This window comes from Oenanthe melanoleuca, chromosome Z (assembly GCF_029582105.1).
Source record: "Oenanthe melanoleuca isolate GR-GAL-2019-014 chromosome Z, OMel1.0, whole genome shotgun sequence".
Classification (NCBI taxonomy): domain Eukaryota; kingdom Metazoa; phylum Chordata; class Aves; order Passeriformes; family Muscicapidae; genus Oenanthe; species Oenanthe melanoleuca.
Genome location: NC_079362.1, coordinates 50877051 through 50900789, shown reverse-complemented (window position 1 = coordinate 50900789; position 23739 = coordinate 50877051). Strand labels below are relative to the sequence as shown.

General features: G+C 44.7%; 1 protein-coding gene across 6 annotated transcripts in view; it reads left to right on the top strand.

Moving 5' to 3' along the window:
- KANK1 (KN motif and ankyrin repeat domains 1) overlaps positions 1-23739 on the top strand; it is a 125878-nt gene that overhangs the window by 78504 nt on the left and 23635 nt on the right. For 2 of the 6 annotated variants that reach the window (XM_056513852.1, XM_056513851.1), the window contains one exon: positions 20700-23354. In XM_056513852.1, coding sequence (XP_056369827.1) covers positions 20700-23354 — 2655 coding nt within the window. Of the gene's footprint in view, positions 1-11049; positions 11149-19511; positions 19735-19816; positions 19993-20390; positions 20493-20699; positions 23355-23739 lie in introns of those variants that run through there. The other 4 variants (XM_056513854.1, XM_056513850.1, XM_056513853.1 and 1 more) reach the window with 4 other exon arrangements.

Below are 23739 nucleotides of genomic sequence, written 5' to 3'. Positions count from 1 at the left end.
TGCATGGAGCTCTAAGAGTGGAAAGACAGACTTCAGGGGTGGCGTTTTCTGCGCCCTCTGAATCAATCAGCAGCAGGAAAAAGAACTAGAAAGACTTGTTAGGGACTACTAAGCTGCATTTATGTTACTTGAATATTTTGGCAAGTCTGACCACATGTTCAGCTTCATTCAAGTATGAAGTGACTAAGAAGCGGTGGTTTGCTTTGGTAAACTCGAGAATGTGAGTACTTGCACTATCAAATAATTATGCCTATGTGCCATTTTTGTAATTTTTTTTCTGTGTACAAGCCTATATGGTATATTACTAATCTAGCTATTTTGCATTTGTATAGAGATTTTTTAAAGGGATATTTATGGGAAGTACATTTTCTGTAAATATTTTAGGAGATAAACTACAAAGCAAGTGATAACTTTATAATGAAAACACCTATCATAAGTTTCTGGTCTCTTGCCTATCTCAGTAAAGACATGAACCTTAAATGTGGTGAACAAATGACAGAGACTATGATTTATGCTTCAGTACTGTTTGTCAATAGTTTTGTTTGCTCCTGACTTAAAATTTTTTTTCACTCTGTTTACAGTTTTATTGCACAGAGGTCTTGTAGTGAGCTGTATTTCTTTGGGCTGCAAGATTATTTGTTAATTTTTACCTGTTTTGGAATCATACTGATTTTGGTCTAGGCTGTCAAAGCTGTGCCTTCTGCTCAGAAAAGTGCTGAATAAGTTGGTGCTTGCAGAAAAAGCTGTTTTATTTTATCATGTGCTGGATAGTGTTTAGTTATAGGTGCTGGATAACTATTTAGAGTCTTCCTGGTGGCATGTCAGCTCACTGCTCAGTACAGTAAACTCACCAGGGTGAAGGAGTGTAGTGCAAGTCCAGATCATGCTGTGCAGTCATCCAAGAAGCTGCCTCAGGAGCTAGGAAATACCCTCAGTCTGTGGGGAGCTGTTGGGAGTCTGCAGTTGGTTTGGGACATGACATAAATTAATTTCTCTTTGCATAGTACAAAAAAAAATAAATGAGGTGATTGTTTCTTTAAATAGTATTAGTGTCTCCATTAACTGCTGGGTGAAACTTCCAGTAATTGTTAGCTTCTGTGCTTGCTAGGACTGATGCATAATTCATCTATTTAATGAGGCTCTGTTAACATTTCTGTAGCGATATCTGTAGAAATGTTTTCCAGTGCTACAAAAAGCACAATGCACAAGCAGAAAACTTACAGGGCAGTTTGGAAATAGCTCTGGAGGGATTTTCATTCTTTCCACTAACAACCTGTTTGTGGAAACTTTCTTTTCAAAACCCATGTTCTGAAAGGCACTGCATGGACTAAACTTCCAGTCTAATTCTATTTATTCTGATGTGGAAAACAAGGAAGCAGGAAAACAAACATAGGAGACTGATTTAAAAAAGATAAAGGATTAAAAATGTATTTGTCACTAACCATAATAAAAACAAGTTTTATTTGACTTCCCTAAGCACCTCATTCTCCATATCCAGACTGCAGAATTGTTAGTCATTTCTTAACAGATATAAAAAAGCATTTCCAGTTTTCTTGAGTAGGATGGGCTGCAGGGGTCAGTATAGCAAGGCTCTTGCACAAACCCTTTCTTTACTTTTACTGTAGAGCAAATGCATATTATTTTCTGTATATAGCTGGAGATTTCCCTGCTCTTTTCCCTTTCCTCCCTTTTGCCTGTGCCCTCTCCTCAGTCTACTGTATGGATTTATGTTTTCGTGCCTTCCCATTCCATTTTTAACATGCTTCTCCACATACAGAAGCACAGCATCCTGCACACATTCATTTCAACCACTTCCCTGCATGTTTAATTCTGCTCCATGCTTTAGATTCTTGCACAATTCAATTGCAATTCAGTGGCCCTGTAGCACCTGAACATCATTTTTACTGTTAGTCTCCTTGCACCTGCAAAGCAAGGAGCTGCTGCTGCGACAGCCAGTCTGCAGTTGTCAAGTGTCTTTGCTCCCAGTGTACTCTTTTCACTCCCAGCTGATCTGGGCATCCACCTCCATTCTCTGCAGCCAGCCAGGGCTGTGGGACTACAGGTGGTTTGATGAGATAAAAATCATATCTAGACCACTGATTCCTTTGCAGCATCGTGGCACTCTCTAGTTATTTTGTATGTGCACAGTTACACTGGAGTACCCTGTGGGCTTCTGGTCAGATTTCCTTTGTATCTGAGAAGTTTTCTTGACTCCTATGTGAAGTTGTAAGTACACAGCAGTTAGTCAGAGAATGAGGCCATTTCAAAAAGCTGCTGCCTGAATTAATGTTGTTTGAGATACTAACGTCAGCATGACTCAAAGACCAAATGTTTAATAAATGTGTTTTCCATCTGCTGGTATATAAATGCTTAAGCAACTGCTAAAAAGTATTATGAAAACCCCAGTTAACTTATTAACCCTTTTAATTGAGGGTAGGAAATAGAACACACATTTATTTAGAGCAAATGTTTTTATCACACACATCCAGTAACAACTCTTATCAAAGATTTGTAGACACACTTTTCTGTCAGTTACTGTATTATTTGACATACAGTCTTTCCTTTTATTCCACTTTCCTCATTCATTTTAGGCAATATGCACGGAATTTTGCATTATTTCTAGCCTCATGATGTAAACGTAGTCTTAGCAGAAAGTGTGCACCAGAGCATTACCACTGCTACTAAGTTTAGCAGAATATCCACCATTCTTCATTACAGACCATCAATCAGGGAAGTTACAGACCTAAATGAGTTAGCAGCTGGAAGTGTTGGATTGCTCAGTAGTAGTCCCCCTCCTGAGTACTGCAGGTGCTGCCCCAGGAGCCCAGCTGTCCTGCACAGTGCTGTCACTGAGGTCATACACCAAGCTCTGTGCTCAGCAGCCTCTCAGTTCACCTCGTTTAGCAGATGCAAGTGACCAGGATTCAGGAGAGTTTGTATTTTTAAGAACTCAGCCATGCAATGGTAAGGTGTTTGAGTCAGGACTATGTGATGACAGACTATTTAAATTTATTCCTCCCCTACAATGCTACCTGCTCCAAGACTGTTTCCAATAACTTTCAGAATTAATGGAGAAGGGTGTATGCCCAAGGTGTGTTTTAGTAGCTGGTGAAAGGCTCTTGCCATCAGGAGAGCCTGCTCAATTGGGAATTTTTGGGATGGGCAGATGGCTGTCACTGCGATCCAGCTCCTGCCTCACCCACGAGTGATCCTGTGAGTCACTCTGGTGGTGCCCAGTATTCAAAAACAAGCTAGGGTGGGACCCTGAAGTCTGTGGGGAGAAGGGTGAGTGAGCCTCCAGTGATTTCACATAATCTGTATCACAACTCATATCAAAACTTTCATCAGTATGCTGTAGTGCATTCACTGATGCCAGATCTGCCTCAAGGACAGATGGCTGGAGCTGAGGCACGTGATCTCAGCACGTGAATGCCAGCTTTTTACTCGGGTTAATAATTGCTTCTGCAAGTACTAGTTGATTACTGTAATCCAAGCATGCATGTTCCTCTGCAGCAGAAAGCTTAAAAATGCAGTGACTTACATTTGCCTAACCTAAAGGTCTTTATGAGACTGCAGAGGACCAGGGACCACACATCTTCTTTTACCCAGGACTTGTTGCCCAAAGAACGTGCCACAGGCCTGATTTTGGAATCTGGTGGAAAGGTAGGGGTCAGGAAGAAGTCAGAAAGGATATGTTAAATAGAGTGTCATTGGAAGTTTGGGGACAAAGGAGTCTGCTCTTGATAGCCCAGTCCTTAGAAATGGAGATTGCAAGTGGTGGGAAAGAGATGGCCTAAGATACAAAGCCATTATATGCTGATTATGTGCAGGAGGACAAAGTGACCTTGAGAAAAAGAACAGATTTAATTGATCTGTCTTTTCTTCAGAGATTACTGCATCTGTCTCTTGTCCTGGATTATCTTCTGCAGCTGTGATGAAAGCTTGCTCATGGACAATGCAGGCTTTCCTTCCCTGAGCTGTTGTGATGCACTTGTGTGGGCAGCATCTGGACTTTCTCATGGGGTCTGCTGCTACTCCCTGTAGAAATACATGCCCTTTACACCCTGGGAGGCAGCTAAGGGTGCTTATCTTGTGTTTTAAACTTTTCTAGGGACTCATCAGGCATGTCTTGCTGTTTGTAGTATGTGCAGCCTTCCTGAACTGGAGATTAACAGTGATAAAACCCCTAAATTCTCGTGGTGGAAGTCACTGCTTTGCACTGTCTGGTGGCAGCTGGGGTGAGGGTAAGGAACAAACAGCAGAAGCAGGGCAGGTACATGTCACAAGAAAAACACCAAGAATAAACTTTTTCCAGATTGAAAAATCATTCTCTCTTCATTGTCTGCCTTTCCCCACTTACAGACACAACTCAGTAAATTTTCCCCCAAATATTCTACAGTATTCCTCGCTTCCCAGACTCTTCTGCAGAAAGTGTTTAATGAATAAGGCATATGAATCTCCTCCCTGTGGGAAGATACTTTGTTCCCTTTAAAAGTATATGGTCCCTCAGGAAAATTACTTGGATGGAAATAGCCTGATTACAGTTGGTTGTCCTTCTGTTTATAAACACGAGTGCCTGCATTTAGATATGTTCCTTACAAAAGGGTTACTACTGGAGCAGAAGTCCTTGGGAAGCCTCTTGTAGTGGCCACCTCCCTCCTCGCTCTCTTTTGAGCCATTTGTAAGGCTTTGTATTAGAGATGACAGAAGGGCAGCCCTTCCTGTATCGTGTTTTCACAGCACTTTTTCACTGTTTTCACAGCTCCCGCAGGGGCTGAGGGAGCACTTGGACTTCCCACGTTGGCATTGCTGCTGTATCTCCATTTCCTTCCTCTGGTAACATGACTCCCCCTGGTAGCAGAGTACTATTCCTGCCAGGATGTCTCAGTGTAACCAGCTCTGGGCTTTGGGACAGCAGCATGCTTGTGTCTATCCTCCCCTTTTTCCCTGCCATTCCCTCCTCTGATTTCATCCAGAAATTACACTTACCACATTGGCAGTGGTTGACCTCTGCTGTGGGATATAAGTTGGGGTGTGTGGGGTGAAATTAGCAGATCAGCCAGGTCCAAAAAGGGCTCTCCTGCTCCTTATCTCTCTAAAACTCTTCAGAGCGTATTCACAGTCTCTTGAGAATTTTCTTCTTCTGACTCTTCACACAGACTTTGACAAAACTAAATGCTCAGATGCTTGAAGAGGTAGGTGAGTGTGGAATCTAGTCATGCTCTTTCATGTCCTTCCCTACCTTCTGCAAAGCCTTCTTACCTGTAGAAGTAGGTAATATGATCCTTACCCCTTCTCATAGTCCATCCCTTTATTTTGCCCAGTGTCTCCTTCCTAGTTGTCTTGCACCGTAATTAATGTTTTATGTAACTGTTTCCTCTTTTTAAAACTAATATATTCCTGTATATTTTTTTTTATATTTCTTGATTTCCTTCAACATACAAGGGCCTATCTGTGATATTTTTGCCCTTCAGTATTTGTTTGAAAGCTGGGGGTGGGGAGGGAAGGAAGACAGGGGACACAGACTTTTTAATATCTGGGTTGAAGGTTTGGTCAGATTAGGATGAGGATCAAATTACCTGATAATTGGGAACAGACTGTACTCCCTATGTAAACCAGACATCCCTGTCTGGAGTAGTCTCTTACTGCTGAGGGGCATGTTGTTGTTGTACTCCTAGCCCCTTCCCTAGCCTTGCTTCACACAACCAACCTCTCTGCCTGGAGCACTGTCATATGGTTTGCAGATCAAATAATAGAAAGGAAACACTTGTGCAACTCTGCTGCTGTTACTGGAATTTCAGGTCTAATGCTAGCAAATAGGTCAATTTTTAACACTTCATGTACACTGCTTCATAAATGTAAAATGTGCAGCTTTCCATAAAAACCTGTGCAGTGCAAGAAAATACAGTAAAGTGCATGGCCCCGGTTGAAAAAAGTGGACTAATATTTGCATATGATATAAGCATAAAGAAAAGATCATGGCAGTCAGGTTTCAAGGACTTAAAAATATCACCAGAGTCTTTTTACTTCAGTAAGTCTGTAGCTAAGTCCTTTCTCCCCCCTCCCCTCTTCTCCCCGCCCCTCCAGAACTATGATTCTTTAATTTTAGATATCTTTTTCCATGTCTTAAGTTGTAAAGTTAAAAAAAGGTATTCCTGTCTAGAATCATTCTCTTCTGCTCCTGCTGTCTGTTTTTTTTTTTGTATGTGGAGACAGATGGCTGTTATATAGCTTTTAAGATTGTCAGGACCTGAGTGTGCTTACATGCTGTGCATCCACTGCATCGCCCTTTAGACTTTGACCATTCTCCCTCGTCATCATTAGTTACAGTCCTATTCCCTTCCTCTCTCTCAGACAGTGTGTCTGCCATCCAGGATGCTTGTCCTTCCCTTTTTGCTCCCTAATACTTAGTGCCTTTTTCCAGTGCTTGGTTTCACCCCAGGGATGCACAGGGACTTCTCCATGTCTGTACCCTGAAGAGTGCACACTGATACTCAACCCCCCTCTGCCTCTGCTTTCCCTCAACCCATTTTCAGTGCTGTGGAAAATGCACTGTTGACAATTCTGAGAAAATCACTTACCTGTCCCTTTGCAGAGAAAAGACTACAACTGTGCAAGCATAATTGTGTCTCAGCCTGACCATCTCAGCCCAAAGAACAAGACAACACCACAGCAGCAGGAGAGACATGTGAATCTCCTCATCCAGTCCATCTTTACTGTCCATTGCCAATCCTGCTGCTGTGTGATGTACTGCATGCACTGTTCATCAGTTTATCAGTCACATTAGTAGGACATGTATTCTTGCCCATGGGTCCCGTTAGGCAGGTCCTGGTTAACTGACCTGGTCTCCTTCTCTGACAAGGTGACTTGCTTAGTGGATGAGGGAAAGGTTGTGGATGTTTCTGCTGAACTAAGGCTTTGGACATTGTTTCCCACAGCATTTTCTCCTGGAGAGAGAGGCTGCTCATGGCTCCGTGGCTTTACCCACTGCTCACTGGCCATCTGGATAAGCTGGCCTCGAGACTAGTGGTGGAGGAGCCGGTCACCAGCGGGTTCCCAGGGCTCAGTACTGTTTAATTCTTTATGGATGATCTGGATGGGGGCATATCAAAGGCACTCTCACACAGTTTAGCGACAACACCAACTCCAGCAGGAGTGCTGATGTGCTGGAGGGCAGGAAGGCTCTGCAGAGGGATCTGGGCAGGCTGGATCATGGCCCAGGGCCAGTGGTGTGAGGCTCAACAAGGCCAGTGCTGGGTCCTGCCCTTGGGTCACAACAACCCCAGGCAGTGCCACAGGCTGGGGCAGAGTGGCTGCAAAGCTGCCACAGGAAAAGGACCTGGGGGTGCTGCTGACAGCAGCTGAACATGAGCCAGCAGTGCCCAGGTGGCCAAGAAGGCCAATGGCATCCTGGCCTGTTCCAGCAATGGTGTGGCCAGCAGGAGCAGGGCAGGGATTGTGCCCCTGTACTCAGCACTGGGGAGGCTACACCTCAAATCCTGTGTTCAGTTCTGGGCCCCTCAGTACAAGAAGGACTTTGGAAGGAGATGAGAGAAGGGCAACAGAGCTGGTGAAGGGTCTGGAAGACAACTAGTTTAAGGAGCAGCTGAGAGAGATGAGGTTGTTTAGGCTGGAGAGAAGAAGGCTCAGGGGGACCTGATCACTCTCCAACTGCCTGACAGGAGGGTGTAGCCAGGCAACAAGTGACAGGATGAGAGCAAAAGGCCTCAAGTCAGGAAATGTTGGACAGGAATAATTTCTTCACCAAAATTGTTGCTAAGCTTGGAACAGGCTTCTCAAGGAGGTGGTGGAAACACAACACCATCCCTGAAGATGTTTGAAAGATGTGTAGATGCAGTGCTTGGGAGCGAACATGTTCTAGTGGTGAACTTGGAAGTGCTGAGTTAGCAGCTGATGATCTTAAAAGTCTTTTCCAACCTAAAAATTTCTGTGATTCTATGATTCTAAGAAAAAAAGAATATTTCTACTTGGTCCCACAACAAGACTTCTTACCATAAGCTTTTTCAAGCAGTCACATTGGGAGAACAGTAGGCATTGTTACTTACCTGAGGAGACACAAAATACCAAGCAGTTGAAGTTCATTCTGTGTGATGCCAAACTAGATGAACACTTAACGAAAATATAGGGTGCATTTATCAGTTGCAAATGAAAACATACATTTGACATGGTGACTTAAAACCCATCCTGCCAAGGGGAGAAATGTTGCTGTATGTTTGCTTGCTTCTTATGCCCTTCCAGACGCATCTGCTAGGGAGGAGATGGCTGGACCAGATCAGTTTCATGTCTGACCTCAATGGCTAGCAAGTATTAAATCATTCTGTGGAAACCAGCTGCCAAATCCTGGAAGGCTGTAAAGAAAAAAAAAACAAAACAGCACATGCCCACTCAGTCACAAATTAAAATCTAAAAGAACCCCAGATCCAACCTGCATCAAAATGCAGCAGCTGTTTTTGGGGATAGGAACATAAACCTGAGAGTGGTGAGTATGGCCAAGCTCTGTGCTCTCCTGAACTGGATCACTGTAATCAGGCAGATTATTTCATTCTTTCCAAGCAGAGCCACTCCATTGCTGAGGAAATGGTCTGTTGGAGGCATGTGTTTTAAAGAGCTGTGTTTCATCCGTCGCCTTTCACAGATTCATTGTGCCCTCTCTGCCTTTTGTTTTCAGAAGGGGTGTGAAATAACCTGCTTTTTAGATAAGAATTTATCAGCTGGATGGCTGCCCATACACCAAACCTTACATTCACTCTGCTTCAGACCAAGTCAGGGTTTTTGGTCCCTGGGGAGCTGTGCTCTGACCTCAGTTTTGTTTCTACTGCAAACAGTAGCTGAATGAGTTTATTTGACATTTTAATGATCTCAAAGACCAAGAAAATAAATATGTATATGCTCTTTGCCTTTAGGTTTTACTGGTGCTAACCCAGACATGTGCTTCCATATTTGAATTGTGGGACCAGGGCTGATGTGCTGATACACGCCATGGGTTATTACATGCACTCATGAGGTCTTTTTCACCCTGCTGAGCTAACAGAGTTTTAAGGACAGTCCACTCAAGGTGCATGATTTGATGAAGCGCCTGTTCGAATGTCGAGCCCTCAAAACCGCAGCGTAATGATAAACAGATGGAGCATGTGTGGACAGCTGCTAAAATCTGTTCTTCTCTAAACAGGATATCATGCTGTCTTTTTTTAGAAAAATGAAACCATATAATGTTAAGATAATTTTTTTTTTCCCTCTGAGCTGAATCCTAACTCCTGAGAAGAATGTTCTTCTCTTTGCTTCCCCATTCCAAGTGCCAGGTTTGTTATCACAGCAGAACACTAGATGGCTGTTTTAATGATCTCCCCTGCCTGGTGTGAAGAACCTGCTGATGGAGCTGCAGATGCCCACCACTAACACCCAGTGCTGCTGTGCACTGCTTATTCTCACCTGGCTGGTTGAAAGATAGAGCTTAAAAAGCAGCAAGCACAAAGTGGTGGCTGCAGGCCAGACAGTGTTTCAAGGGCTGAATTTTTGCTTTCTTCCTGAACTGAAAATGGGTTGAGTGTCAGCTGCCCTAGAGTTTTTCTGTCTTCTAGAAGAAACTTCAAACAGTGGTTAGGTACTGTTCTCAAATAATATTTTATGGTGAGCTGCTTTTCTTCATGCATGTAGTGGTTATAGCACTACCAAATTAATTTAAAATTCAATACCTTTGTGGTCCATAGATGAAACAAGTTGGGTTCTTCAGACTTTTTTTGTGAGCTCATGGTTTATACTAGATACATCAATGACTTGTAATTCAAGGAAATAATTTTAAATTACCCAGAGGGCAGAACCTACTTTAGAGTCCAAAATCTGATGCCTGGAAGTATTGTATATTACTTTGCTTCATATTAAATGCCACTGAAACTATCAAGACATTCAGGAAACACTTTTATTGGAAGTCTGTGCAATTTTAGCTGAAGGCATTGTGGAAGACTTGGACCTTGCTCCTGCCATTTCAGCACAAGATCCTACTTCTGTTTGAAGCACAGCTCTTCCAATCTGCAATGAACTTGGAAATTGTTTTGAGAATTCATGTCGTCCCCCCCCCCACCTTTTTTTTAACTGTTCTTGAAAATCTACATGCATAATATGAAAATAAAGTTATTTTCCTTTAGGAAAAGTTATTTTCCTGTCTTAGGAAGTCTTAGGACCTTTGCCCTTGTTAATTAAATGAGTCTGTCACCTTTTAACAGCAGCTGTTGTAAGCAGAGGTGAAGAGAGATGGAGCTGAGGGTTTTGAGGCTCTTTTTATGATGCTGAGAAGTGAGTCTTCTTGCATCTAGAATCCCGTTACCCTTGAATTAATACTTGGTGTTATGTGGAAACTAGGAAATTGAATATGGAAAAACTGTGCATTGTTTTCAAAGTGCTTTTACTAGCTTTAAGGATATCTTGTATATTTTGGCTGTGCTTCAGAAAAAAAAAGAAAACATATACTAGAAGTTTTTATTTTTATCCCTGAAATTATAACCTGCATTTGGGAAGCATAAATAAAACAAGACTGAATGTAACACAGACAAAATTGCAAGCAGTGGTGGTTACAACAGGGGTAATTGTTCTGCCCAAATTATATCAATGAACCTTTCTGTGCTCTCAGTCCACATGTGGGAGTGAGAAGTAAGAGAGGTGGGTGGGGGTGAAGGGGAGGAAGGGAGAACACAGGGTGGAAGAGAAGTGACCTGAACTTATAATTTGCTTTTGGGAATTACATCTGTGTTCTTCAAAAATAAATTAAAAAAAACCCCAAACAAACCAAAAACAGAAACCCAACATAATTTTAGCATGTCACTCGGTACAGTTCCTTTTGTCCTGCTGCCCATTTAATGTATTTTAACCCTTGGGGAACCAGTGGCATTGCACAGCATGTGAAGTGCTGTGAAGGAAACCGCTGGCGCTGGGCTGGGCTGGCTGCCGGGCTGGGACTGTCTCAGGAAATTCCAAATGAGTATAAATAAATGCTCTGTAGCAACCACTGGGCTCCCTGCCTGCTGATGTGTCAGGACTGTGCAGTCCCTTTAAGGCAAAGGAAAGTGTGCTTCAGACTTAATTTGCTGAAAAACTGAACACGGTAACATCCAGGGGTTTCCTTCTCGGGGATTGGTGAGTGAGACCCTCAAATGGGCTGGGGTGAGGGGCTGGCTCTGCTAAAACCAGCCCTTGGTGTTCTGACAGGATAGTTGGGATGGGGAGAGGGGTTTGTTCATGTTTTTAATGGTGCTGGGTTAGTCGGGTTGTCTCACAAGTGCTGCCATCTGAAGGGAGTTTGCACTTGGGCTTTCAGTCTCTTTGTTTTTGTCCTTATATACAGAGTAGTTTTCTTCCTTCAGCAAGCCCAGGTTTTCTCATGGAAGATTGGTGTTGTGAAAGCTCTAGTGAAGGGAGCAGGGCTGTACACCTATTTGCTGCAAAGCATCACTTCAAAAGCAGAAAGGTAGCTGTTGCCCTCAAAGTTGCTAATTCTGAATATTTTTCAGAGACATTCAATTATAAGTCACTGGTTTTAGTTATTTGGAATGAACATGGAGAATTAATTCTAATGGTGACCTTTTCCATATTTAATCTGGTGATTGCTTTTTTAAGAAAATCAGTTTATTGGTCTGAACTATTTTAAATGCAGAGGAAAAGCTTTCAATTTTTTTGGCAAATGCAGATTGCTTAGGCTTTCAAAGTTTGGAAAGCAATACACATCTCATAGAAGGAATCCGTACTTGGTTAATATAAAGAAGAGGAGGAGGGAACAATTCCCACTATTTGAAATATCATACTGATTATGCAGCATAAACCATATTTCTTTTGGAGGCAAGCATGTGACAAAATAATGTCCTTCCAGGACTCATAAAAACAAATATTTGTTGAACCACTGTTGCAGAAGACAATTTTCCCATTTTTTCCACTCTGTGCACAGCTGTAAGACGAAACTGAAACTGTAAATCAGTTTTAATACTCTGCAGCAGGTTTATATCCCAGGAGTCCAGGTTCTTTCCTGATGGTTTTTCCTGTTGCAATAGTTCTATGTATCTGTTCTCCACTTCTCACCTCTTCAGAAACTTATAAGCACAGAAGGGTAATGAAATTATAAATCTAAATATTTTGGTTTTGTGGTTCAGTTGTTCTTGGATAGAAAGTGAATACAGCCTTTGCTTGTACTTCAGCAGGTAACACTGATGGACTTTTGTGTTAAAAGATGTTTTCAGGCAAATACCCAGCTCACATCCATGACTTCTTTGGGGAGGTGATTTGGATAAGTAAAAAAGGAAGAGAAGAATTTGGGGGTTTGCTCCTCTTGCTCTACCAGCCTTCTACTTTAGTTTTGTGAAGCCCATCCTACTATGTGGATCCAAGCCTGGACTTTGTAACTATTTTTCCTTTGTCACTTTTATTGTGATCATGAAGTAGTGTAAAGCAGCAGGGGATGAAATACTGTTGGAAGAGGTGTGTGCCACGTTTTCAAGGGCTGGCAAGGGAGTTAGGGGAGCTGGGGTTTCTCCTGAGTCACAGAGGACAGCAAAGTGCTTCACCAACAGTGGGAGTCATCCTCATGTTCATCATTTGCTTTCAGTGTAAGACAAGCTGTTTCTTTCTCAGTTACATAGCTTGACATGGATATTAATGGACATTGGTGGAGAATGATTTGGGAAGCACATCAGTGAAATGCAGCTAAGGCTCTTTCTGGCTTGTCTGACATTGGACCTGCTGGTCACGCTCAGAGCCACAGGGACACCCCACAGGTGGACTTGTGACAGCAATTTGCCAAAGTAGCCAGCTGTTTTCAGTTGTTTCTGTCCAGAGGTGGCAGTGCTGCTGGTAACCATCATGCCTTCTGCTCTGCTCTTCCTTGCCTGGTGGAGCACTTAGCAGACTAAGCTAATGACTGTTCCCTTCCCACCCATGCCCTGATTCCTGCCACTCATAGTCTGACTGCCCTGGGGACCTCTCTGTCAGAAACTGGGATGGTAAAACAGCCTAGCCTCTTAGTTTTTGTGGTTAATGGCCTTGAGGTGGTGCACACACAAGATGTCCCAGCACAAAACTGCCAGATACTGAGCTATTCTAAGTACGTTGAAAAGGAGATTTATTACCAGCCTCAAATAAGGGAGTTGTCAATAATGTAAAGCAGATTTTGTGCATTTTGATTGGGGGGCATTTTGCAGTCACTCTCAAGATGCAAGATGGTTGTGCTTTTTACTTCCCTGGAAACCTATTTTTCATAAAGAAGATTATCTTTTTTTTCAGGGTTAATTAATGAGCACAACTTTCTTATAGTATATATTTTCTTGTTTAAATTAATTTCTGTTTGAGCTGCAAGTTTTCATTTCACAGGTTCTAGAAGTAAAAGTTTTAGGCATTAAAAAGTCTAGACAGGGTTAAGAGATGTATTTTTGGAAGGTGGTATTTGCTTTCAGCTCACAGAAGTAACATTTAGCTGTGGGTATATGATGTTCGGATATAAATTCTGTAGATAAGTCTTTTTGTACCTTGTGAAAGAAAACACTTAATGGTGTAAAAATGTGTAATGTGACCTTGAAAGACCCCGTTCTAACACCAGAAGGGCTATTCACTGCATATATGCTCCTTTGATTAGCTGGCTGGTAAGTATTCTGAGCATTTTCTGGGTGGTACCAGAATGCTGTCATAGCTGGGAAACGTGTGCCAAAGAGAAGAATAAAAGCTAGAGTCTTTTCTTAACCTCTACAAGGTTAAGAAATAATTCTGTGGTTGAGGAGTTGAGGAGGTGACAGTGGGACATCCAGACTAGTGCATCCATCTGATCACCAGCACCAAAGCAAGAGCTGCTAGTTAGACTCACTTCAGTGCAAGGTAAGGTCATGGAGGAGATCCTCCTGAAAATTATGCACATGAAAAATAAGAAGGTGGTTGCTGACAGCCAACATGGCTTTATAAGGACACACCTGCCCAGCAAATGTGGGGGCTTTCTGTGGTGGGGTTACAGTGGATGGTGGGATGAGGGAAGAGCAACCAGTACCATCTCCCTGGACTTGTGCAAAGTATTTGACACTGTCTCACACGAGACAGTCTCTGAACCAAGAGATGTGGATTTAATGGATGTATAAAGAATAGGCTGGATGTTTGCACTCAAAGAGTTGGGCTCAACAGCTCAAGGTCCAAATGAAGATCAGTCATCTCCCTCTCACGTGTCACTTATTGGGACCGGCACTGTTCAATGTCTTTGTTGGTGATGTGATCAGTGGTAGCACCCTCAGCACATTTGCCAGGGATACCAAGCCACGTGGTGTGGTCAGCACTCCAGAGGGCAGGGATGCCATCCAGAGGGACTGACAGGCTTGAGAGGTGGGCCTGTGTCCTCAAGAACAACTAGGCCAAGCCTAAGGTTCTGGGTTGGGGCAATGCTGAGCACAAATACAGGCTGAGCAGAGAATGGACTGAGAGCAACCTGGGAGAGAAGGACTTGGGGATGTTGTTTGGCAAGAAGCTCTAAGTAGCCTAGCAATGTATATTTGCAGCCCAGAAAGCCAACTGCATCTTGGGCTGCATCCACAGAAATGTGACCACCAGGTCAAGGGAGGTGATTCTCCACCTTTTCTCCACTTTTGTGAGACCCATCTGGAATACTGTGTCCAAGTCTGGATCCCCCAGCATAAGAGGGATGTGGACCTGCTGGAGTGAGTTTGAAGGAGGGTCATTTAGATGATCAGAGGGCTGAAGCATCTCTCCTATGAAGACAGGCTGAGAGAGTGTGAGTTCAGCCTGGAGAAGTGAAGCCTCCAGGGAGACCTTCCCACCTGAGGGGTGGCCTACAAGAAAGCTGGAGAGGCACTTTTTATGAGAGCATGCAGTGATGCTTTTAATGGTATTTGCATTGTGGCTGTGATGGTTTTTTCTCTTATTGCTGTAATCATCCTATTTCTAGAAACAGCATGGTATTAAAAGAGCAGATCAATTCTTTAAATTCCTTCTTTTACCAACGTTGCATGGTAAATGGGCCATCTTAGCCCAGTGCCCTGGTGTTTGTGTTCCCAGCACAAGCAAAACACAGCAGTCATCTGAGCTATCTCTCTTCAACTAATGCTACTTATGTTCATTGAGTTAAGGTACTGTCCTCAGCTTAACCACTGCAAATATCTGAGCTGGAGCATCTACATGGTGAAACAATACCCTGTTTACTATAAAGTGGTGTAGCTCCATCCCTTCTCTGTTATTATCAGAGGAGTTGCTATCCCCCATTTTCTGATTTCACCCCCCACCCTAAGCACTGAGTATTTAGATGTCAGATTTAAAAGTCAGCTCTCCAGCTGGGGTATTGACACATAAATTTTGAAAAGTAATCTAAAAAACACATATAAATGTTTTCCCAGTTTTCTACTCCTCGTTTTTCTTTCAGATTAAATTTGCAGCAAACATTTTACACTGGAGATTTATTTGTTTGGTAAAATGTGCAGCAAATGCTCCTCTTTAGCAGGAGAATCCTCCATCCCTGTAAGTGTGGGTTTGGTAGCATGGTCTGTTATTCCTCTCTGGGGATTTCTGGTTTGGACTGCTGTACCCCATACCCAACAGTATCAGGTGCATCAGGAGTTAAATCACATTTTCTTGGAGCACAACTGTAGCTGAGCATGAGCAAAACATATCAGCTTCCTTACAAGGCAGTATTTACTGGTTGGTTTGCACGGCAGAAAAAGAGAAGAAGGTGTTATCAGCCAGGTCCACAGCACAGTGTAGCATTCTGGGCAGAGCTGGGCCATCCCGGCACCACAGCCAGGTGCTGCAGGAAGGTTGCTGGGACCAGCACCCAGCACCAGGCTGATCATGAGCAGCTTGGGGGCTTGAATTCTGTGCTGTGCTGCCTTTCCTCCTTGCCCAAGATGAGCAGCCAGCTGGGGCAGTGTGCACTCTACACCTGTGCTCACACACTGCCACTGACTAATTTAACTGCAAAGAGGAAAATACAACACTCGATGCTCCTGTTGTGTCTGGAAAAGCACAGAAATTACTTGTTGATTCTCTAAGGTTTTCTCTCTACGTTCTTGGAATAAAAAAAGAGAAAAATCTTTTAGGTAATCTGTTTAGTTTTTGGACTTTTCCCCACCAGCACTTTTGAAAACAATTGTTTCATGGCATCTTCTTTATATTGCTAGCCAAGAGAAAACTGATAAAATGAGTGTGGAAGGTTAAAGTCTATTTTCCAAGAAGTTTTATTGTTGTTGTTTTGTTTAACTTATACTCAAATCCAACACTTGAAAATGAGAATGAAAGAAAAATGGTCAAATATTCAGTTTTGCTTTTTTTGGGGGGAAAAAAGAAGTACTTGGCCTCATGAGTTTTGGATCTTTTCAGAAGGTGAGGTTGATATTTATATATGGTAAAGTGAAGAAGAACAAAGGCAGTATTTTGGAGGTGGGGGGAGAAGGGAAAATTTACTAATTTATTCTCTGTTGTAGTAAGGAATCAAAAGTCTTTTGATCAAATAATTTTTTTTTTTTAATTCCTTTTCCCACCCCAGATAAGCTTTCAAAATGAATTTGAGCGTGTAACTCCATTTTTGCCAACTATTGCCTCTGCATTTTTTCCTTTGCCACATTCTGTATGATGCCATAGCTCTGGAAGGAGACTGTTATTCATAACAATATTTCAATGAAAAATACTACTTTAAGGGCAGTCAGATCCTTGATAAAAATGTTTTAGAGCAGATATGATAACCAGATGGGGAGAGCAGGCTTAGCATGTGATATCTGTATCTTTAAAGGCATCTTTTAAAGACTTTCAGTGTTGGAAATATGCCGTCACTTGCTTCTCTTTGCTCTTCTTGGACCCTCCTAGGCAGCTGTACAATAAAGGTTTTCTAGCTTGCAGAAACAAAACTCAATGTGTGCCTACGTTTCCCTTGCTTTTGTCTTCCTGAGAAGTCTTGTAGAGCAGAAAATAAATATTCTATTCCTTTTCCAGTTCTCCTGGTCTAAAAGCTGCCATGATTAGTGTGGACTCAGGTAGAGCTGACTCAGTATTTTAATATACTGATGTTCTTGTGTAGTGCATTGGATAGGATATAATTTAATAGAAATTGGCAAGACTGGAATGTTTGGACAGAACCATTCCCAGCAGTACAGAAAGTGAGAATTGAGGAGTACATTTTTTAAATGCTACTTGTGTCCTGCCCATGGTTATGCTGTAGCAGGGAGAGGGAAATGAAGTCTTTGTGTACTTCTGGAAAAATGCATTAATAATGACAGTACCACAACGAGGTCTCTATGCTTCACAGAGTGTTCTGCTTCACTGGTACTGGCTTAAAACATGATGTGTTTGTGTCTCATTGCATTTGAACTTGATGATTTTAGAAGTATTTTCCAACCTTCTCCTTCTGTGAAAAGAAGCGTGTCTACAGCATTTCTACAGACAAAAGTGTATGTGTTTGTGCATCTGCACATGTGATTAATATTTGCCTGATACACTGCAGAGGCTAGAGAACAGTACTAACTTAGCAGTGTCCATGGTCAACTGGCCAAGGGTGAGAAAAGGAGCCCAACAGGAGTGTTTGTACAGTGTGGTATTTGCTGCAATACTTCTGTGTGTGTGGGCATAGGAATCCTTGGCTCACTTGAGGTCTTTGGGCATGAAGGGACACTCCTTCCTCTGAGGTTAATCTGGGATACCTGCTGAAGTAGCATTTGGTACTCACCCAGCACAGCTAGGAAGTGAATGTACCCATGGTTCATCCATGACCTCAGAGCTGAAAAGGGCTGCACCCTTACCAGGTGTCTATTAATTTCATTTTTATTAGATTTTTTTTTCCCCCTTTTGGAACCAACAAAATAATTTTTATTGCTTCAAAACAGCCATCCATTTTGCTTTGTTTCACATTTAACAGGCACACCCATTTTGGCCCTTTCTGTGAGACAACAGAATGCACAAAGGCTTGGCGCAGCTCCTGCACGCTGCATCAGTGTTGTGCTGTGGTCGTGGATTCCAGGTCTGATCCTCTTTTGCCTTAAGGAATCCAGAGGTGTCTCCAGGGATCAGCTGGCAATCAGGGATCGCGTTGGTGGACTGCTCACTGTGTTGTTTTAGGGAGAAGCAGTAGGCACTCAGCTCCACACACTCTTGTGCTTTTCCCACATACAAACTGCATCCTGGCTTAAGCTGAGGACCAGACAGATTCCACTGTGAAGAAACTGAGCTGTCTGCACGTGTTGTGGAGAAGTTTAGTGAGGGATTTAGTGTCAGTGTGGTTGTTTCTTTATTACTATTTATTTTTTATGGGTTTCTATTGAGCAATCTTAATTCTGTGAAGAACAAAATACATAAGAGATCCCAGTTTGACTCCCATGACTGGACATGAGATTTTGTCTTTTAGAGGTTTTATGGATATTTTTCCAAGGATGCATTAATTCTTAAGTCCTAGGCCTTTCACAGAGGAAGGGCCTGTTCTCCCCTCCCCTATCCAACACTTAGGCATTGTGCCCAAGGACAGTTTAGAGAAACTGTTTGACTTCACTGGTGTAGTGATGGGAAAATCAGAGATGTTGCTGACTAGGAAGACAAGGACCAAGACAAGTAAAGGAAAGGAACTGGGGAAAATAGGACAACATGAATTCTCATGGGCTGGGTAACGTGACTACAACCAAACCTGATTTTGGTCTAGAATTGGTGGTGCAAGCAAATGGATATAAGTAGAGAAAATGGTTGAGCAATCCAAAGTACGAGAAGAAGGCAGAAAGAATCCAGAAGGGTACAGAAAATGAGGGACAAGGAGAGAGTGGGCACAAACCTAGGGCGCAGCAGACCCAACCTAGGGTGTGGAGCTGTGGGGTGTGGAAAGGAGAGAGTTGTTTGTCTGCAGGGAATAGAGCCAGCATGAGAATCTGGGAACAGAGTACTGACTTCAGGGAGGAAGAGAAGTAATTTAGAGAATATGCTCTCATACTCCCCGTGGCAGTGGGATTCCTGGAGATTTTTCCCCTGCCTGACACTGAGGCAGTCCTACTGGACAGAACTGAGCTGTGTGTCCTCATGTGTCTGAAGTGTTTTTGTATGCATGTATTTTTGCTTCCAGTGGTATTTAGACGGCTATTTTGGGTGTATCTGTAAGTAAATACCACACCGCACTGACACTCCGGTCTTTCAGCAGAAACATGTGGTCTGGGGGGGTTGTTTGTGTCTGTCCACACTGCAGAACCGAGGCACTAAGGTGACCTGGTCGGCCCCGCTGCCGTGGCTCTGCTATGTGCCGTGTCTGTGCCTCCATCATTTCTTTTCCCGAACCGGGGATGGCAGGTTCTTCTGAGCAGCGTCCTCCTCCCAGCTATAGCTCGGGATGTCCTGCCACAGCCAAAAGCAAGACGGATGGCCATGAAAGCAGTTACACTGTTTGCAGCCAAAGCTTTCCTTAAGTACGCCAAGGAGACTGGAAAAACAGGAGCTTCCCCCCCACCCCACCCCCCCGAAAACCTTTTCAGTACAACATTAAGTCACTTCCTGTAGTTGCAGTAAGTCGAGAGGCTCTTTTTCTCCCCTGCTCTGTGCGCCCTGCCTCCTGGCGTGCCGGGGCTGGCGCTCCTTTGGGAAGCGGCGCTCGGCTCTCCGCGGGCGGGCGGGCGCCGCTTCCTTATGGGGCACGGAGGCAGGGCTCCGCCGTGTGACACATGAACCTGGGACAGCCCTGCGAGCCTGGAAAATTTGCAGTGTGGGGGCAGAGACATGTGGCTGAGTCAGGTAACCGGAAAGCCGGCTTTTATTATTCCTCCAGCGCGTAACTTGCGATAGTTGTTTTTCCGTTTTTTTTTGGGTTGTGTTTGCGGTTTTTTGGGTTGTTTTTTTTTTTCCTCCTTTTCTTCTTTATTTGTGTTTTTCCTCCTGCCAAGTATGAGGTCAGGAGGAGCATGTTGTATGGCAGGGCTGCATATAAATACATAGCCTGAGAAAACCCAGCAGATGTATGGAACTTTTTTATTAATGTTGCTTCAGGAGCAGGTGAGTCCTGTGTCTGGAGGGCGGGTGGGTGCACCTCTTTTATGACACTTGTCCCTGAGCAGTGGGGTTCGGCACCCTGCTGGAAGGGAGTCTTGCTGCCTGTCGTGGTGGTGGGAGCTTCACAGAGTTTAAAATGAAAGAGGCAGAGGTGCTGGTGGAAGTAATACGGGCTGAGGTGCAAGTTGTTGGCAGCAGCACTTCCAGAGCCATGAGACAGCGCTGCAGAGCTGTGTAAAGTCTAATGGCATCAGTTGTGTAACGAGCGGGGTCAGAGTTCCCATCGACTGCTTGAATGCACCTTCTAGAGGAGTTGGTCTGCAGAGGATTCGTGTGGTATGTTTTAATCCTGTGCTCTTGCCATGATAGCATAGCGTGCGCTAAAGCTTGGTGAGGCATGGGAGGACTGGAAGGATTTGAGCAAGGACAGCTTTGAGCTACTGTCCGTGCCCCTTCATTAACAGACGCTATCTGTGTGTATGCATGTGTTCACGTTTATGTGGGTATGCACTTCTCAGCGTTTGAAAACCCACTGATTAACTTCTAGAAAGTTAATCGGGATTTAGTGTTAAGGGTCAGTCAGTGGAAAGTCGGTCTGTTAGCTGAGCTGCAGCAGCAGTTTCTGCCTCCGGCGTGCAGTGAGCACTGTCTTTCTACGCTTGTGTGGGTATGTACTTTACTGAATGATGATTTTACTTCTTCTTTTCCAGAAAAAGAGGAAGTTACTATAAATGGAGAAGATGAAAAAGAACGGAAAGATCCCTATTTTGTGGAAACACCTTATGGATACCAGCTAGACTTGGATTTTCTGAAGTACGTGGATGATATACAAAAGGGGAATACCATTAAGAAACTAAATATACGGAAGAGGAGGAAAGCTGTACCAGCCTCAGTGGGTACCAAGAGCTCTGGTGGCCAGTGCAGTGGCTGGACCTCCACAGAGTCTCTCTCTTCATCAAACAGTGATGAGAACAAGCAGTCTTTGGCAACGAGGAGTCAAGTAACCTTGTCCGTCCCTGCAAAACCTTCAGTTTCCTTTGAAGTATCTCCTACCTACTTAACTGTTCCAGAGATTAAACAGCTTCCTCCTCCCTCCCCCCAGCCTCCTCGGCACAACCTCCTCGTAACAAAAACCCTCATGGAAACACGGCGGCGACTGGAGCAGGAGAGGATGATGCAGGTCACACCTGGAGATGTCCGCAGGCCTCGGCTCTCCAGCTTTGGAGGCATGGGTTCCACAAGCTCCCTCCCCTCTTTCGTGGGATCCAGTGGGTACAGTCATGTGTCTCAGCACCTGCAGAATGGGTATCAGGGGAACGGCGACTATGGTGCCTGTTTCAGCTCCTCGTTGGGCAGTTCCATTCGTCACAGCCCCATGAGCTCGGGAATATCCACGCCGGTCACCAACGTGAGCCCGGTGCATCTGCAGCACATCAGGGAGCAAATGGCAGTTGCTCTCAAGCGTCTCAAGGAGCTCGAGGAGCAAGTCAAGACTATTCCTGTGCTGCAGGTCAAAATTTCAGTGTTGCAGGAGGAGAAGAGGCACATGATGGCTGAACTCAAAAACCACAGGAAAGCCACTCAAAATGACACGTACGGTTTCAGAAAGAGATCCTATAGTGCAGGAAATGCAGAGCAGTGGGAACACATGTCTCAGGTGAGAAGAGGTGGAGAACTGTATATAGACTGTGAGGAAGAGATGGAGAGTGTGGAGCAGAGCTCTCAGAGGATAGAGGAGTTCAGGCAGCTGACTGCTGAGATGCAAGCCTTGGAGAAAAAAATCCAAGATAGTAATTATGAAAGTCCAGCAAACCTTCGGGTGAACAGAGAAAACCTGACAAAAGAAGCTCGATCTGTTGCTGTGGGTGCCGATGAGAACATGAATGATGTTGTTATATACAACAGATCTGCGAGGCAGCACAAGGAAGTAGCTGTGGGAACAGAGAAAGAAATGAGGGAGTGTGGAGTTGGGGTGACAGAGGCCATGCTTGGATTGTCTACAGAGGTTGAGAAAGAGATAGAGCTTCAGCAGCAGACCATCGAAGCCCTTAAGGAGAAGATTTACAGACTGGAGGTTCAGTTAAAGGAAACCACCCATGACAGGGAAATGACCAAATTAAAACAGGAGTTGCAGGCAGCTGGGTCTAGAAAAAAGGTGGATAAAGCCATGATGGCTCAGCCCCATGTTGTCAGTAGGATGGTGGAGGCTGTCATACAAACGAGAGACCAAATGGTGGGAGACCACGTGGACGTAGCTGATTCGTCAGTGGGGAACCATCTGCAGACCAGCAGCATTGGCACCTCGTGCAGACCTGCCACGCGGAGCACTGCTGCGGGCCCCGAGCTCCTGATGGACCGCTGGCTGGTGAGGGAGAGGGCAGAGGTGCAAGATCAGGGCTCAGGGAGGTCCATGGAGCTGCACGATAAGTCAGTGGGCACGGAGACGAGCGTCTGTGAGACAGGCGTCAACACAGAGGAGCCAACAGAGGTGCCGAGCCCTTGCCAGGTGGCTCAGGCCGAGGCTGGAGCTGTGCGGTCCGTGGGCTGCGGGGACTGCTCGGTGGATGTGGTGGTTTGTGTGCCCAAGGAACGCGTGTCCCGTGAAGCAGCCACAGAGGCTGTTCCCAGGGCAGAGGCCATGGTGATGGCCGTGCCTTCCACAGCTAGCCAGCAGACCAGCACTGCTCTGGAGATGGTGAGCCGGTGCACCAGCACGGAGGCGGCCTGCCTGGCAGAGTGCGGGACCAACACGGCCGTGAGCTGCTGCGATAAGCACACCAGCACGGACGGCGTGGAGCTGCGCAGCGTGGCCGTGGGGGATGGCCGCGTGAAGGACGTGCACGCGGCTGCCAAGGTGCGCTCGGTCGGAGTGGGCACCGTACTCTCTAGCCACCCTGGCTCTGAAAGGCCTTCTGCAGTGAAAACCAAAGACTGTGGCATTGGACAGATAAGTGTTCATGAGAACTACCTGGTTGGTCTGAAAATGAGGAGCATTGCCTGTGGACCCCCTCCGTTGCCGGTTGTCCCGACTGGCACCAGGAGCATAGGTGTTGGGGGAGAGTCTGTGTGCCCCCCAGTCAGTGGTCAGCTGGAGAGCCCTCTGCCTCCATCTGAGCTGAGGACAGGCTTGGATCACTACATTGAACGTGTGCAGAAGCTGCTGCAGGAACAGCAGATGCTGCTTGCTGAAAATTACAGTGAATTGGCAGAAGCCTTTGGGGAGCCCCACTCCCAGATTGGATCTCTCAATTCACAACTCATCAGCACTCTCACCTCCATCAACTCTGTCATGAAATACGCCAGTACAGAGGAGCTGCGGAGCCTGGACCTGCAGAAGCAGTGCGTGGAGAGAAGCACCCCATCAGGTAAGCCCACATCTGGTGCATTGTTCAGCTCTTTCCCAGGGCTGCAGGTCCGTTGCCTGCTGGGCTCTCTGTTAGTCTGAAAGCCACTGTGTAGCCCTCCCCAAGGAAGCAGAGAGCATAGCATTGTTGATGAACGTGCCCACTGGATATTCCATCCAACCCATCGCTGGTAGCCAGAAAACCAGAGGTGGTTTTATGTCCCACCCAAGCAGGCCCTGAAGGTCCTGGTGATGATGGTGCCATGGCTCTGACCATGCAAGAGAGGTGTCTGAAATTTTTGAACGTTTAACCACTGTGCAACATGATGACTTAATGCTATAACTGTAAGAGTATTTGAGGTTAATGCCCATGGGTTTGGAATTTTAAACTTGGCATGCATGTTTTT